This window comes from Dicentrarchus labrax, unplaced genomic scaffold, assembly GCF_905237075.1.
Source record: "Dicentrarchus labrax unplaced genomic scaffold, dlabrax2021, whole genome shotgun sequence".
Classification (NCBI taxonomy): domain Eukaryota; kingdom Metazoa; phylum Chordata; class Actinopteri; family Moronidae; genus Dicentrarchus; species Dicentrarchus labrax.
Genome location: NW_026136717.1, coordinates 2,011,224 through 2,026,695, shown reverse-complemented (window position 1 = coordinate 2,026,695; position 15,472 = coordinate 2,011,224). Strand labels below are relative to the sequence as shown.

The 15,472-nt window shown below is 41.4% G+C and overlaps 1 protein-coding gene across 1 annotated transcript; it reads left to right on the top strand.

Annotated features, from left to right (window-relative positions):
* The first annotated feature begins 2,146 nt into the window (after positions 1-2,146).
* si:dkey-28a3.2 (uncharacterized) lies at positions 2,147-15,109 on the top strand. The gene is made up of 7 exons (XM_051428528.1): positions 2,147-2,275; positions 4,237-7,686; positions 8,524-9,228; positions 10,457-10,506; positions 10,592-10,653; positions 10,749-11,066; positions 11,524-15,109. The coding sequence occupies exons 2-7, from the start codon at positions 4,447-4,449 to the stop codon at positions 11,550-11,552; spliced, it is 4,404 nt and encodes a 1,467-aa protein (XP_051284488.1). The 5' UTR covers positions 2,147-2,275; positions 4,237-4,446; the 3' UTR covers positions 11,553-15,109.
* Positions 15,110-15,472: the final 363 nt, after the last annotated feature.

The following is a 15,472-nucleotide window of genomic DNA, read 5'->3' as shown; positions in this document are numbered from 1 at the left end:
CACTGGTCTTTTCTAAATGCCTTAAATTATAAATTAAAATGTTGACTGGTTATCTGATAAAACATCTCAAACATAATTATCTGACCTTGTGTTACTTGTTGTAATCTCATTCTATATAAATTCAAATATTCTTCTTTTTTGGGTGTGGCTTCGTAAACCTGTCTCCTTTGGTCCAGACAGTACTTGTGTTAATATTTTTTGTATGATTCATTAATATTATTACTTGAACTTTCAAGTTCTAATTAAACATTCTCTTCAAATTCAAATTGTTGGGGTGCCCTAGCTCACCTGGTAGAGCTGGCGCCCCATGTACCAAGGCTGAGCCCTTGCTGCAGCGGCCCTTGCTGCAGCGGCCCTTTGCTGCGGTTCCTTCCCTCTCTCTGTCCCCCTTTCCTGTCTATCTTCAGCTGCCAATGTCAATTAAAGGCAAAAAATACATAAAAAAAAATCTAACTGTATTGAAATAAAAATATTATTTTGTTGGACATTGGGCCCCCCTCTCAAGTCCCACACCTCTTGAAAAAGGACCAGTGCGTGGGATTTAGTGGCATCTAGTGGTTACGTTGCAGATTGCAACTTTCTCGCCTGACGGGAGGGAAAGGAGAAACTATGTTGGCTGCGAAACGCACGGAAAACACACTTTGAGCTAATGTTTGATTTGTCTGTTTGGGGCAACTATAGAAACATGGACAGATAAAAACAGCTCATTCTAAGGTAACGGAAACCCAACAATTCTTATATTCAGGTGATTATACACTAATGAAAACATACCTATGGATATTATATTCCATTTCTGAGAATAGATCCTCCTAAATGTTACACAGTGGACTTTAAATAAGATCTTATTCAAAAATGTGTCCACTTTTGTCCACCACTACTTCTACTACAAGCCAACTACTACACAGAGGCAGATCTCGAGGGGGGGCATGGTGTGGCAGCTGCCAGTTTGGTGTCAAATGCTGTCAAATTGAACACATTCATTTAGATAAATTTAAAAAAGAACGTGTTAAAAAACTAAAATCAATTCTGTTATGGCCACATTTTAGACATAGTTCCCAAAATTTTGCCTTAAGAGCCCCCTTTTCTATAATTTATTAAATTGATGACCCCTGTTTAGGTCACATACTTTATATTATATTCAAAACTGTACAATGAACCCAAATAATGAACTCAGTAACTGCAAGAGGTTTGTGTGACAACAGTGAGTTGGATGAGCAGATTACTTCCTGTTTAGGGAACTTTTTAAACAATTGAGTTCTTTTTAGACAAATCCAGTGTTTTCTGATCTGTGGTGCTTAGCCATTGTTCTATTAGAGAATTTACTTTACATGTCTTAATGGAATGAACCAAATGCTCAGACATAGACCTACTTTGTTTTCTTACGGCCCTTAAAATGTCAAGAAAGCCTTGAGAACTACCGTGAGTCCAATGAAAAAAATAATTATTTTTGGGAAAATCATTGTATTGATTTCTAATGCCAGCTTTAGATATTTCTATTCAATGCTTTACTAATGTGCCACAATAATGTTTTTGAGTTATAATATTTTATTTGAGGGCTTTTCCAAGCAAATATTGATATATGTGATTGTTCGTGATTAAATCAGAATATATTTCTGCCACCACTTAAAGTCTCCATGACACCCTTTGGATACCCCACTAATATTTCTCTAGATCCGCCCCTTCTACTACAAGCAATGATACCCATTGTGCACATTATTCAAACCACAAACAGCACTGTACTCCTGCTGCTTCTGCAAAACGTCAATTGAGGCCATCTGTAAAAAAAAAAAAAAAAACAATAAATCAATGGACCTTTGTCCAGTGGTTCCAAGTTGGAAAAGGCTATGTTACTGCAAGCTTTACATCATCTCTTGATTGGTTATTGAATTTGTCTCCTAGCTGTGCCACATTCAGCTTTTCCTAAATAATAAAATGACAGATGAGTTTCAGGTTGGGCCTGATGCTGCTGTGACTCATTGGTTTATTAGTTCACAGCCACAATTCTGTGAAATCATCTTTCATGCAGTCCTCTTAATGGGTTAGGGGGGCGTTGTACTATACTGTCTCTGTGTGTCCACGCCATAGAGTCACACACACACACACACACACACAAACACAGCAAGCATCCAGGTCCCACATCCTGGTACTTTTCAGCGTTGTCAAGGCAGCCTCAGAGCACGGCTGGCTGGCGGAAAGTAGCTGCAGTGTCCTGGCAAAATATCTGTCCAAAAAACGTTCACTAAAACTGTCCCGGAAAGTTAGGTGTAACTCAAAGGTAACGGCTATGCATGTTTTTCTTCCACACGTTTCCAAGCGCGCTGCTTTACGACAGCAATGTGCGGGTTTTCTGGCTTCTTTTAGACAGGCAGCGGACTCAGACAGGCGCCAGTCCGTGTGGACAAGAGGAGGAAGATCTTGTCCATTGTGCCGCTGAGAGACACAGCGCTTTGAGCTCGGTTTGCGCTCTAATGCAGCGGCTTTTAAATGTATGTAATGCTAAATGTGCTTCAGCCTGCTCGCTTCGACGCTTTTACAACCAAACAGGCAGAGAATAAAGAATAAAAATGGCTCTCGACAGATATAATTTGTGATAGAAAGGGACAGGTTTAAAGGGACAGTGTCACTCTGCTTCCTTCCTGCTTCCTGCTTACACATTTGTACATACACGACGTGTTTATATCAGCAAAGATGCTGCGGGATGAAAATACCTCATATTTATGTTCTCCAATGGTACATTAATATATGTGAGCAACTATAGATGTACTCACACTGTGTACTAGTGTTGTGATAGAGGAGATGGGCGTTCTAGTAGCCTACATATGCATTGTCTGTTTCATTTGCATTTAAACAAGCGTCAGTGGAAATGGAGCACTTGTTATAGTGAGGCCAAGTATGATGGTTTTTTTTAGCATGTTAGTGAATTTAACAACAAGCACAGGTGAAACTAGTGTTTTCACAAGTGAAATGTTCTAAAACACAACCTACATGTGTATTCACTGCACAGGAGATGTTGCACATGTGATAAACCACATGAAATGTGGCACATTTAAAATGTGATATAAAATCAAAAATGTTCATATGTTATGTCTTGTATCTCAAATATGAATTATCTGACAATCACATGTCTTTATGGTTAGAATTCATCACATGTGAAAGCTCATAAACCTGTGTGCTGATTGTTGTCACATCTGAAATGTTCATCCGGTGTCTTACGTAAGGTTCCTTAACATTTTGTATTGTGTAAATTACATGACATTCATGTGTTCTTTTTTGTCATGAGAGAATGTTAATAGATGGATGTCTAATAATAATACTTCACACACTACAATTTCTGAAGTTAAAGGTCCAGTGTGTAACATTTAGGAGGATTTATTGGCGGAAATGTAATATAATATTTATTTAGGTATTTTTTCATTGATGTATAATCACCTAAATTTTGGAATCGTGTTTTCGTTCTGTTAGAATGAGCCGTTTTTACCTACAGAGGGAGCGGGTCTACTTCTACATGGTGGACTCTGCCATGTTGAACCACCATGTTTCTAGAGTAGCCCAGGATAGACAAACCTAACACTGACTCAAGATATGGGAGTTTTCCATGCATTTCGTGGCCAACATAGTTTCTCCTTCGCACTTGGAAGGGAAGCGTGAAGTTAGGGAGTTGCAGTCTCTAACTGCTAGATGCAAATAAATCCTACACACCATTAATATCTTACATTCTATCTATAATCTATAATATAGATTGAACAATTAATGGAGAAAATCATTGGCAGATTATTCAAAAATGAAAATAGTTAGCTGCAGTTGTAGTTGTAAATGGGGTAACATTAGAAACACCTCTCAGTGTAACGCATTCCAGTACAACACCACTGTTAAATTAAGAATTAAGTCTCTGACAGTGTCAACAAAAACTGAACATCTGTCTATCAATCGTTCTAAAGGTAGAATTGATAGGCTGTTTAATTGGATTGCATTAAATTGTACAGGCATACCCAATAAAGTGGCCACTGAGTGTATAGTTGAATTGAATTGAATTAATTTATGGCTGAGCTGTTGAATTGAATTGATGATTTTGAATTTGACTCAGAAAAAGTTGTATTTTTTGTTTGGGAAGGCTGAGATCTCCTTTTCATAGGGAAATTGTCATAAATTGGTGCCTCAAATCACTCAACTGTTGGCTCACAGTGCCAGGTTTATTACAAAGTACAATGCAACTAAGAATTGTTTTCTGTTCCTCAGGACACCGGCATTCCGATGTGATGTCTGAGAGATTTGGCAGCTGCTCAGCAGAGCACAAACACCTACTGCGGCATCAAACAGTAGGACGCCATGTGAGTTAATGGCAGTGAGGATTCTGGACTGAGGGGATGAATTGAACCAGTGTGTCAAGGGAAGAGCCAACCACTACTGTTGGATGAGAACTGATGGGCTGTCCAAGCTGGCAATAGCATGCCAACTGCAAAAGGTAAAGGTGGTCCAATGTCCCACCGCTACCGGCCTGCCGCAGAATACGATGATGCCACCCTCGCCCAAAAGAGAGAATACTGGAGAAACAAGAAGCGAGAGCAGAGGGCTCGACTGTCCGAGAGGAGAAGAAAGCCAACGCAAGACAGAGGGAAAAAGCTCCTACATCTAAATCCCCCTGCAGTGGTGAATTCCAGTTTATCTGGCTCCTTTGCTGCTTTCTCGTCTCCTTTGCAGAGTAATGATGAGTCAGACAAAACAGCCAATGTCTCTCCTGTATTACAGATTGGAAATACAGTGGGGAATAGCTCAGTTGAAGCCACCCAAAACCAAAAGGAGAAATGGCTCCAGACAATGAAACTCAACAAGGTCTTGCCTCAGTTGCCAGCATCGTATTCCATCTCAGCCAAAACTGCTGGGGGTGACGCAGCCACAGTGAAATGTTTAACAGCAAGGGGTGCTGTGAGCAGAGCCGTTACCTCACCCACACCCACACCCAGTGGAACCCAGCTGAACACCTGTTCCTCAGTGCCTCCAGTAAGAGTGACCAGAATTACCAATGGCAGCTCAGCTAAAACAACACCTCAGCCATGTGTGTCTATGCAGGGAGCATCAGTCTCCAAAACGCAACATAAGGCACAAGTTGCATTACGCATTCAGCCCAAACTCTCACCCACTAATGTGACCACAGGTATGATTCTTGTGTCTTCTCCACATGGCCCTGTTTCTGTTAGAAAAGAGGGCAAAGCAGCGAACACAACACCTCAGAGTGGAACAAAGAGTGCCTTGGTCACCCTGCAGAGGGCTAAAGGTGTTAGCAACTCACATCCTTCCCTGGAGTCTGAGGAGGAGAGAGCGGCCAAGCGCAGGGAGCACTGGCGGATCAAAAAGCGAGAGCAGAGAGCGAAAGTGGCAGCTCGAATAGCTAAAACCAGAGAAAGGACACAAGGTGTGGAGATGATGTTACACAGGCAAACAGCACAAAAAACGGGACTCGTGGGTGGCACGATTCTTCAGAATCTTCCATCCAGAGGAGTAGGCCAGAAGTGTCCTACTCGAGTCAAAACTTCTTTTACATCTGCCAAAAGGGAAAATGATAAACTGGAAAGCGGGGCAGCAAGTTTAGCTACAGCTAATCCACCTGGGAATAGGACGACACAGACATCTGATGTTATTTCTGTGAAAAAGCCAGGGGAGACACAAAGAAAGTTTCCAAGTTATGTCTATCTTTCCAATGTTTCCCGAGGGATTGCACGCTGTAAAACACCTAGACAGAGGTTCATCGAAGCCCAGAAGAATTTCATGAATCAAAGAAATATAAGATGTAAATCCCCATTGCTTGCCTCAGTCTTTGGTACCAGAAATATCCCCAAGATTGACCCCAACGACACACCTGAGCAGATAATAGCCAAACGGCGAGAGTACTGGCGGATTAAAAAGCGCGAGCAGCGGGCTAAGCTGTCGATGGAGGTGAAGGCTCGGTTGAAGGAGAAGGACTCCCTGATGCGGAGAGTGAAACGTTACCAGAAAATCCTTGAGGAAATGAGGAGGGCCAGAGCGCTTACACAGTCAGCAGGAAGCACCCTCACGCACGCCTCTGAGACCATTGGAGGGTTCATCAAAGAGGACGGGACAGTGACTATTAACATTCCCCAGGTTCCTACAGATCACAACACAGCAGCACACAAAAGTGAAGAGGAACTTCATGTAGTTTCTAATAATACCCCTGTCACAAAACCTCAGCATCAGCCTGATACTAAACAGAGAAGTATCGCACCCATTTGTGTAAACCAGCCTCCCCCTCCACTCCACCCAGCTCAGGTGAAAGTCTCTTTGTCTCTTCCTGTACAGTCTGTCAACAAGCCTCCAAGACTACTGTCAATCAGACCAAGGACACAACTTGAAAGCACAACTGTTCCAACTAATTCACACTCGTTAGATATCCAAACTGTAAGTCAGCTCACACTCACTCATCCTCAGACCCCTCAAAATGGCATCTCTGGAGGATCAACAACAGGATCTAACCTTGGTGGCTGTGTCATGAAAATGGCGGTCTCAAGTAGTGCACCAGCAGTGCTCTCTCTGGATCCAGAGCTGACAGAGGAGGAGAAGATGGCAAAGAAGAGGGAATACTGGAGGATAAAGAAACGTGAGCAGCGAGCAGCTCGTGCTGCTCGGCTGAAGCAGGGTGTCTTGCAAGCGAGGGTCAGTGCGGCCTTACAGAGGCGGAAGTCCCAGAAGCAAGTAGCAGTAAGCACTGTACCAATAGGCAGGAGGCTTACTAACCATACAGGAAATGCACAACCTCTCCCCAACAACAGTGTGCCTGTTACGCCACATACAAGTGAGATAAAACAAGAGAGTGAGTCTATGCCAGCGGTTGACCTAAATTCTCAACCAGAGCAAGCCATCTGTCCAGATATCAAACCCCCAACACCACCTCCAGCGCCTCAGCCAGAGCCTGACCCAGCTATGAATGCAGACAGCCAAGCTACTACTCTGCTAGCCGTGGCCTCTATGAAGAAACTCCTGGAGGAATCACTTAGCACAGTGGCGGAGTGTAAAAGTGAGCAGACTGACATCAAAATAGAGTCAACAGAAGAGAGTTCAGATTCAGAGATGAAGCCAAATTTATCTCAGCTCTTTTTTGAAAAGGATGAGGTGGCTCCTATGGCTGCTGACCTGACGTTGGAGATAAAGAGCTGGCAGCCAGACACTGATGCTTTGGTACAAACAGGTTCCTCAGACCCTCATCTGAAGGACTCACCGCAAATTACAGAGACACCACCTCTTCCTACCTCTAGTGAGGTAGACCTGCACCCCACCTGTGAGCACTCATCCCAAACCAGTTCGAACTTCATAGTAAACCCCATGGAAACCTCTCACAGCCCATCTTCACCACGTAGAACCCAGAGACTTCGCAACAAAAAAGCAGGCCATCAAAACTGCTGTTCCCCAGAGCCGCCAAAGCTACATCACCTACCCATGGATCAACTACTGCAACAACACTGTGAACAACAGTGTCAGGCACAAGAACAGTGCCAAAACAGCAGCTTGCCATCAGCACAACGACATCGCAGTGTGGAGAACAGCGGCCTGACCAGCCTGCAGAGGAAGAGGGAGTACTGGAAGCTGATGAAGAGGCAGCAGAGGGCCAGGTTAAAGGCAAGGCAGACAGAAAGACCGGGAGAGGGAAGCAGTCGGCTTTCCCAGAAAAACATCCAGGTGATCCATCTGTAGTGTGTAGATGCTTGTGTGGCAGTAAATAAATATTGACCAATATTGAACATGGTTGATACAGCACTGTTTTGATTTGATTGGATCTTAGAGAGAGAGTCGGGGGGACAAATCTTAGAAGAAGAAACAAAGACTATACAGAGCTTAGGTCTTGACCCCTCTGCTAAAAATTGGAGCACCTCATCATTTCAATTACAATAAGCCTAAGTAAGTGTGAGAAATGTCCATTGGAATGTCCCACCGGTGAAGCATTCACAAGATTCTGAGCTCTCAAATTCTGGTCTATGTTTCGGAGCCCAGTTACTTTTGTTGTACTTTTTCTGTTCCTAGCATGACACCAAATGTTCACAAAACAAAAGCATAGCATGGCATGACGTGGCATTAACTGGTGTTGATGAAAAAGTATCTGGTTCACTCAGGATGTTATCTGGTGTGCAACGGAAACCTTTGTGCCCAAAGTGGTGGGTGACCTTCAAAACAAACCACCAAAGAAAGAGATTATCTGCTTTCGACCCTTGATGATTATACTGAATTTATAGTTATCTAAACTAGAAACTGGAAACCCACACAAGTCATTTAGAGACTTTGTCCTTTAACACTATTTGAATTATGTGTGTTTTAAAAAACCTGAATCATTATAGTGCAAACCTCTGTCTGGCATTTGACACTCGAACAGCAAAAATAGAGGGGAGTGTGACAGAGAGGGGCCTACTTTAAGCTCGGTACAAATATACGTGCATGTTTCAGACAGATTATTGTCTGATTGTTGTATTTGTGTCATCTGTGAGAAACTGAGGTAACTCATTTGCTAATGTTGTTTTTCAGGCTCCAGGTCTTATTATCAACACTGTTAAGGTTATAAATCCCCCAGCAAAACCATCCCTTCAGCCCAGGCCATCTGTTGCTTCTCTGACTGCAGTGACCAGTATCCCTACTGTCCTGGTTGTTAGCCCTACAACATGTAATGCTGACCAGTCACCTGACACACTCCAGGTCAAATTGCCCATCGCCAGTGTTTCCTGTTCACCCAGAAATGAGCAAAACAAAGTGAATGTTGGGCCTTCACAGATTGAGTCTGACTATCTAGAAGCTGCAGAGAATCAGCAACAAGCCATGCCAGGATCACGAAAGTGGATGTCTAGAAGCACAGATGTAGACCCAGTTCCCTGCCTCCTTACTCTGAAGCCTCCAGACAACCCACTGTCCAGCATCAACCTGCAACCCATTGAACCACTTGGTCAAATGCCAGATTCCACCCTCAGTCCAATAAAAATCCATTGTGCCCAACTTCAGAGCCCTGCACATATGATACAACCTTCCACTAAGCTGGCACCTATAAGCACCATGGTTCCACCAAAGCCCATCCTAGGGGAGTCTGAGGAGGATTATCTGAGGAGGAAACGGGAGTACTGGAGGATAAAAAAGAAGGAACAGAGAGCTAGGAAGGCCATTCGGGAAAAGGGAATAACCCCAAGGAGAAGCTCCAACAACTGGAGGCCCATCCTGCCTGCCCAGGACCTACAAACACAGGTAAGAGCTGCACAAATACTTAGAGGCTTCATCTAATTATTATGCTCATATTAAATGAGGAAGAATGCAGATAAGTGATAATAAAACCCCTCTCAGGTTCTTACTGAAAACTGGAATTTGATTGTATGATAGAGTCCACATGTGTGTTCATAAACCATGTAACCACTGATATATCCATGATATCTCTCTATCACAATACACAAATAAGCTGTGATACAGAGATAGAAAGTGACAAAGAAAGAGACAGATAAAGCGAAAAAAGCGCTTAAGAGATACAAAGACAAAACACGACCAAAATCAAGCCTTATTTGGTCTGTATTTAATTGTAATCACTAACTAAATGAATTAAATGGTGATGGAGCTTTCAGCAACACTCAGCATTCACAATTCAACAAAGGTAGAGGTACTAGATCCTATAATTCTCATATCAGAACTAGATATCATTTTGTTGATTGTAACATAGGCCTTCTGTGACATATTAATAGCATCCAAGCTCAAACCAAAAAACCCACAAAACACATTCAGTTTTCACAGAACATGCCTACTGGGCAAAGGACACAGGTTCCTGGACCACAGCCGTTGACTGCTACCATTTCTTGTTTGAATGTCACTCAAATGGCTAAAAAGAGGTGAAAAACGACCACAAAGAGACGCAAAACAACTATTAAGGGATGCAAAATTACAACACACAGACAACAAATCGACAAAAAAAAAAAACTACAAAGAAATGTAAAATGACTACAAAGAGATGCTAAATGACTACAAAGGGACACAATACAACTACAAAGACAAAAACAACTACAAAGAGACACAAAACAAGAAAAGCTCCACCGTTACCTACACTGCCTTAACTCACCCTCCAGCGTCACTTGTTATTTCAGTCTTGGTGGCTGATATTGTAGACGCAGACTTGATTATACTCATATGCTTATCTTATGTCTCAAATTAGTAAATGAAGTCAAATGAAGCATACAGCTGTCGTTAGTTTAAACACAGGAACTGGATATGGCTAATATTTAATAGTTAATAGTAAACAAGCAACCATTGACCATTATGTCATCCATCAAGTTCCTCAAGTGAGATTACATTTACTTTATTGTCATACAGTAAGAAAAAAAAACTGAATTGGGAGACATTTGCTACAATGTGAACATATTCATTCTCAGTTTTTTATTACAATCTCAAATTCTTTCAAACTGATTTCTTTCTCTCTGACTAATCCGTGTAGGATTCTGGTCAGTGGGTGAGCTCCTCTGAGGAGTCAGAACATCTAATGAGGTGGGAAATTTGTATTGCTCCTGTAAAATGTGTCTTGCTGCCAGCTCTATGTAGGATAATAATGAATGTTCTCTCTCTTTCACAGCACTTCAGTGGATACCGACCCGGGATCATTTCCATACTCAAATTACACAGCACCAGTAGAAGGTGGAGTATCAACTATGTCAATTTGAACCCAAAAGAATGCACATTAGAATGGCGAAACTGACTCAAACCTTTCTCTGTCTCAACTGTCTCTTCAGATGAGTCGGAGCTTCTGTTCGCTGACTATGAGAATAATAACAACGAGGAAGGTCCAGTCTCAGACGCTGTGTGGAGGAACCGCTACCTCATGGACTACGATCCTCTCAACCAGCTGCTGGTGTGCATGGTGTGTGGGGAGCTGCAGTACTCACACAGCCTGGAGGGAGTGAGGGCCCACATCGACGAAGCCCACCCAGACACCCTGACCCTGGAGCCAGGGGAGCAACAGCAAATACTTGAGGCCTGGGACGAGCAGGTGTCCCAGCGGGAACGCTTCTTCACCAGCCAGCTCCAGCAGCACAGCGGGGCCCTGGCAGGTACAGTATGACTACAGAGAGAAGACATGTAGAGAAGGCCAAGCACCTGTTAACGTTTATACATATGGTGGATGAAGAAGCTCACCGGAAGACACACCGTTTCCCTTACGATACCAGTACCATCATTCTCAGGCCATTTACACCTAGCATTAGAATGCTTCTTAATCTCACCCAGGCACGTGGCCTCATGGCGCAGAAACCCTGAGCAGACCCCGGCTTGGTAGGGGGCTGTCTTGTAGAATGAGTTTTTTCTCCAGCACCACACATGCAACTTTTGTAGGGGAGGTAGAAATTCTATTGTCTGATAGGCAGATGGCCATGACATGTGCTGGTTGGAAACACATCCTCAGACTAGCTACTGGTTAGACTGTATAGCAGAATCCTCAGTATGTTTCATTGTCCTTCTAAGACTTTGCTGTTTTATTTATTTCCCAAACCTGTCTAACTTGTTTTGCAGAAGTACACAACAGAGACCGAGTCAACTGAGGACCACAGACCAGGAGACAAAACCCATGCTTTATTTGTCTTATTTATTTATTGTAATGTTTTTTTATCAATTTGTTTACCTTAATAGAAAGTCACATTGAAAGAAAATGCTGTATAGGAAACATTCACCCTGAAAAGCAGCTTTACCTCATTTACTACCAGGGTTGTAATGTGGGTTCATGAAATTCAGAATGGAAGTTTTATATTGAAGCTGCCACAACTGAGATTTTGTGATCATATTTAAAATATTTAAAATAAAACATCCTGGGAAATTATTTTGCGCTAAGTTAGGCTAAAAGCATTGTAGACCTGTCTGATATATTGAAATAACTTTCATATTCTTGCTCTACTTTAATTCAGCCATTTTAAACTTTAACAACCATAAGCATTCAATGTTTCCTACAGACAATAAAACCCTGTCTTTGAATAGACTGTGTAACTTTTGCTGAACAGTGGCCAATGTGGCCATCAGTGCCATTTACTAGATAATTGCAATTTTCCCTCATTTCCCAAGATTCTCTTGAGTCAGTTGCTCTAAAGACAGCATTACGTGACCTGATAGAGAGCGAGTACAACAGGACCACAAGCAGGAAACACCAAAGTCCTGGTGATGTAATGTACGCTGTGTGTACTTACTTTTGCTTAACCTAGCCCTGTTTGTGACCTCCGCACTTTGTAGGAAAGTCCGTGATATGGTCACCTAGTGTTTCCCATGCAGACTGTTGGGGAACAATCAAAGGTATTCTCATATTAGTTTCAACATTTTTCAGATATTTTTGTTATCCTTTTGTGACCGTTGAAAATACAACCAGCAGCTGGATATCAGGTTAAAGGTCATTTTTCCTCTAAGGTTTGCAAAGGTAAGGTTAGCTACCAATTGTTGTAGCTAATGAGTTAACCGCTAACTCACTAACCAGCCAGGCTAGTGCTAGTCATTCATAATAGCTCCTGGAAATTCTCTTCTGTTATATTTATTTCCCCATGGCCTTTGTGTTCACCATTGTACTACACTCTGTTCAACATAAAGTTTATAGAGAAGATAAAGCTCAGCAGCTTAGTCCCTAATGAGACAATAAGTTCACACAGTTCATCCAAAATTCGTATTTGTACCGTTGACCTATATCTTATTACTGTCTCCAAACCATTGGTGTTTTGTGGAGGGCCTAATACTCTCAATACACAGGAGGTTTAAATAACAGTGAATAGGCTCAGCTAACAGGTTACAAGCTTCCACCATTTTGGACTCTCCGGCTCTCCCTCAGAGGTCAGCACTGTCAAGACCAAAATCAGAGTTGACCAAAGTTAAACTTGACACAAAATATTCACACGCATTTTATTTGGCACTGGAAGTGCATCTACTAATCGCGCAGATACCATTGGAATTAATTCGAATTATTGTAAAATATGACTGTGACCAGGCCTTTTGGTTGTATGGCAAGCCAAAAGGACATACATTGTGAAATTGAATCCATGTTTTTGAGCATCACAGCTTAGAACTATCCCTCTCAGAATTTGATAAATGTGGTCAGAGATGGATAATTGAATCATTTTATCTCCATGCAAGTTAGCAGAGGGCTCAACATTAGCTAGCTGGTTTGGGGCGCATAGACGTGCAGGAAGTGGCTGCTTCCTTAGTCACGAATTGGGCTAACAGTCATAAAGTAGGCAGACTCAATAATGTCCTTTACACCGCAGTATGTTGTTATATAAGTTTGCTAACATTAGCTACCCTAAGATACTGGCCAAGTAAGAGTATGTATCAGTGTCTTTTAGGAGTGTCTTTTATTTTTGCAAAATTTCCATTGCAAAAATTTGGTGAAAGCAAACAAATCTGTTCACACACTATTAAATTCTCTATTTTCTTCTGAGACTTTTGGGGATTTGGAAACCATAGCTAACCTAGCGAGGCAGACTGAAGACGAGAGCCATTGCTATTGAGGTTCAGCAAAATATAGAGGAAAGGCTCCAGGTCAGAACATATGACACACATTTTACTTGACTCTTTTTTTTTAAATTAACTATTATATAACCATTATTCATTTCCATATCATTTTTTTATCAAAGCCACAGGGAGCCACAGGAGATGGGCTAAAGAGCCGCAGGTTGCCTAGCCCTGTTCTAAGAAAAGAGTGATGTTATTTCTTCTTTCAAAAGTTACACAGTCTTTCTTAAGCTAAACTGATAAACAGTCAGTAGTTAAAATAACTTTTTGTCATATTTGCTGAATCTGCTGAAAGAGGGCAGAAAGATATAAACATGCTTTGGGTTGGATTGTTGACTCTCATTTCCACTGTCAGTATTATTTGATAACCTGGACTCAGACTCAATAATCAACTATCTTTCTTGGCTCTGATTGGTTGTTTTCATCCAGACCTGGTGGATTCTTGTAAATCCCATAAGGAGCACTAGGAGGAGCCAGAGGAACCTGATTGTTACACAGATGATCTGTCTGATGTTCTACTGTGACAAAAAGTTGTTTTTTATAAAAGTTACCTACTGCAGCTTTAACTTCTGCAGACCCACCGTACCTTATTCAGTAATAAGCAAACTATCCTAAATATATCACTGGTTTCAAATGGAGAATTAATGTACATCAAACATTGTTGAACAATTCAACTAATGAATAAAATTTGTTAAAAAACGTTAAAATACAATGTCAGGATGTGTTTGTGACATTGATAGATACAATAAATTCTACATTAAATTTAGATTCAAACCCCCTGTTCAACCAGCTATAAGAAAAGAAACTCATACTTTTTACTGTAGTTCATTTGTTTGAACTAACAGTTACTCTCTGTTTTGTATAAAGTTTTTTTCTGCTTTGCTGGCAGGCTTGCATTCAGGTCCGAGACTGTTCTAGACCCTTATCAGATAGTTGCATGGGCGCCCTGAACTGTTTTTTGTATGTGGTACAGCACCATGCTGTTCTTCAAACCCTGAACCATATATATATTCCTCGATTACAACTTTTTATAACTTTTTTACGGTAACTTTCTCATCATCTCCCGTGGTTCATATCAGCTTCGCCATGTGTCGTAAAGCATCAACCATCTGCACTGTAAATACACAAAATACTTAAGTGGTTATGAGATGCCAAATTTTCCTTTGACTGTGCTGTTTAGCATTTCTTGAGCAACTTTATTTATTATTTATTGAATCTCCTCTTATATAATGATTATTGATGATGCATTATTCCCATCCATAGATAGCTCCATGTTAGACAGACGTTTCTCATTTGTGAGTATTGAGGATCCAAAGGCTTTCCTGCATGAGTAGTAAATGGATGAACAGTTGTATATCGGAGATGAACTCTGGAATGCATTCCCATGTTTTTGGATGATTTTCATTAAGAGTAAAAATGCTGAAATAATCTTCTGTTTGAGCACAAAGCTGTGGAGGAGACTGCTTGCACAGCCACAACACAGTGTGAATAGCTTGAAGGGAGCAAGCTATTCTACCTTCTGAGAATGTAATTCTGACTTGATGACTTGTTTACCAGTTCAAAGGGAATGTTTAAATGCCTTTTCAGTAATAAACCTTTTCTACCTTTGGGCTTATTCTTTGAGATCTTTTTTAACACATTAATGGTCTCATTTGTTCTTGTCAGAGTTGGACTTTACTCTGAAGCTCAAGCAACATTTTATGCCATCACCACAATTGTCCTACTACCTCATTGTAGTAAAGTCCCCATATAGAGCCAGTATTTGGTTTGTCTGTTTTGGGCTACTGTAGAAACACGAAGGAACCCACCTCAGAACCCACTCCCTCTGTAGATAAAAACAGCTCTTTCTAAGGTAATGAAAACACAACAATTCTTATTTTCGGATGATTATACACTAACGAAAACATACCTATGAATGTTATATTCCATTTCTGACAATAGATCCTGAAATGTTACACACTGGACCTTTAAGATTAAT

Excerpts from the sequence above, each read along its gene's own strand:
- si:dkey-28a3.2 (XM_051428528.1), top strand. The coding sequence starts at position 4,447 with ATGCCAACTGCAAAAGGTAAAGGTGGTCCAATGTCCCACCGCTACCGG. Across the intron at positions 7,687-8,523 it reads TTTCCCAGAAAAACATCCAG|GCTCCAGGTCTTATTATCAA; the intron begins GTGATCCATCTG and ends GTTGTTTTTCAG. Across the intron at positions 10,654-10,748 it reads TTACACAGCACCAGTAGAAG|ATGAGTCGGAGCTTCTGTTC; the intron begins GTGGAGTATCAA and ends CTGTCTCTTCAG.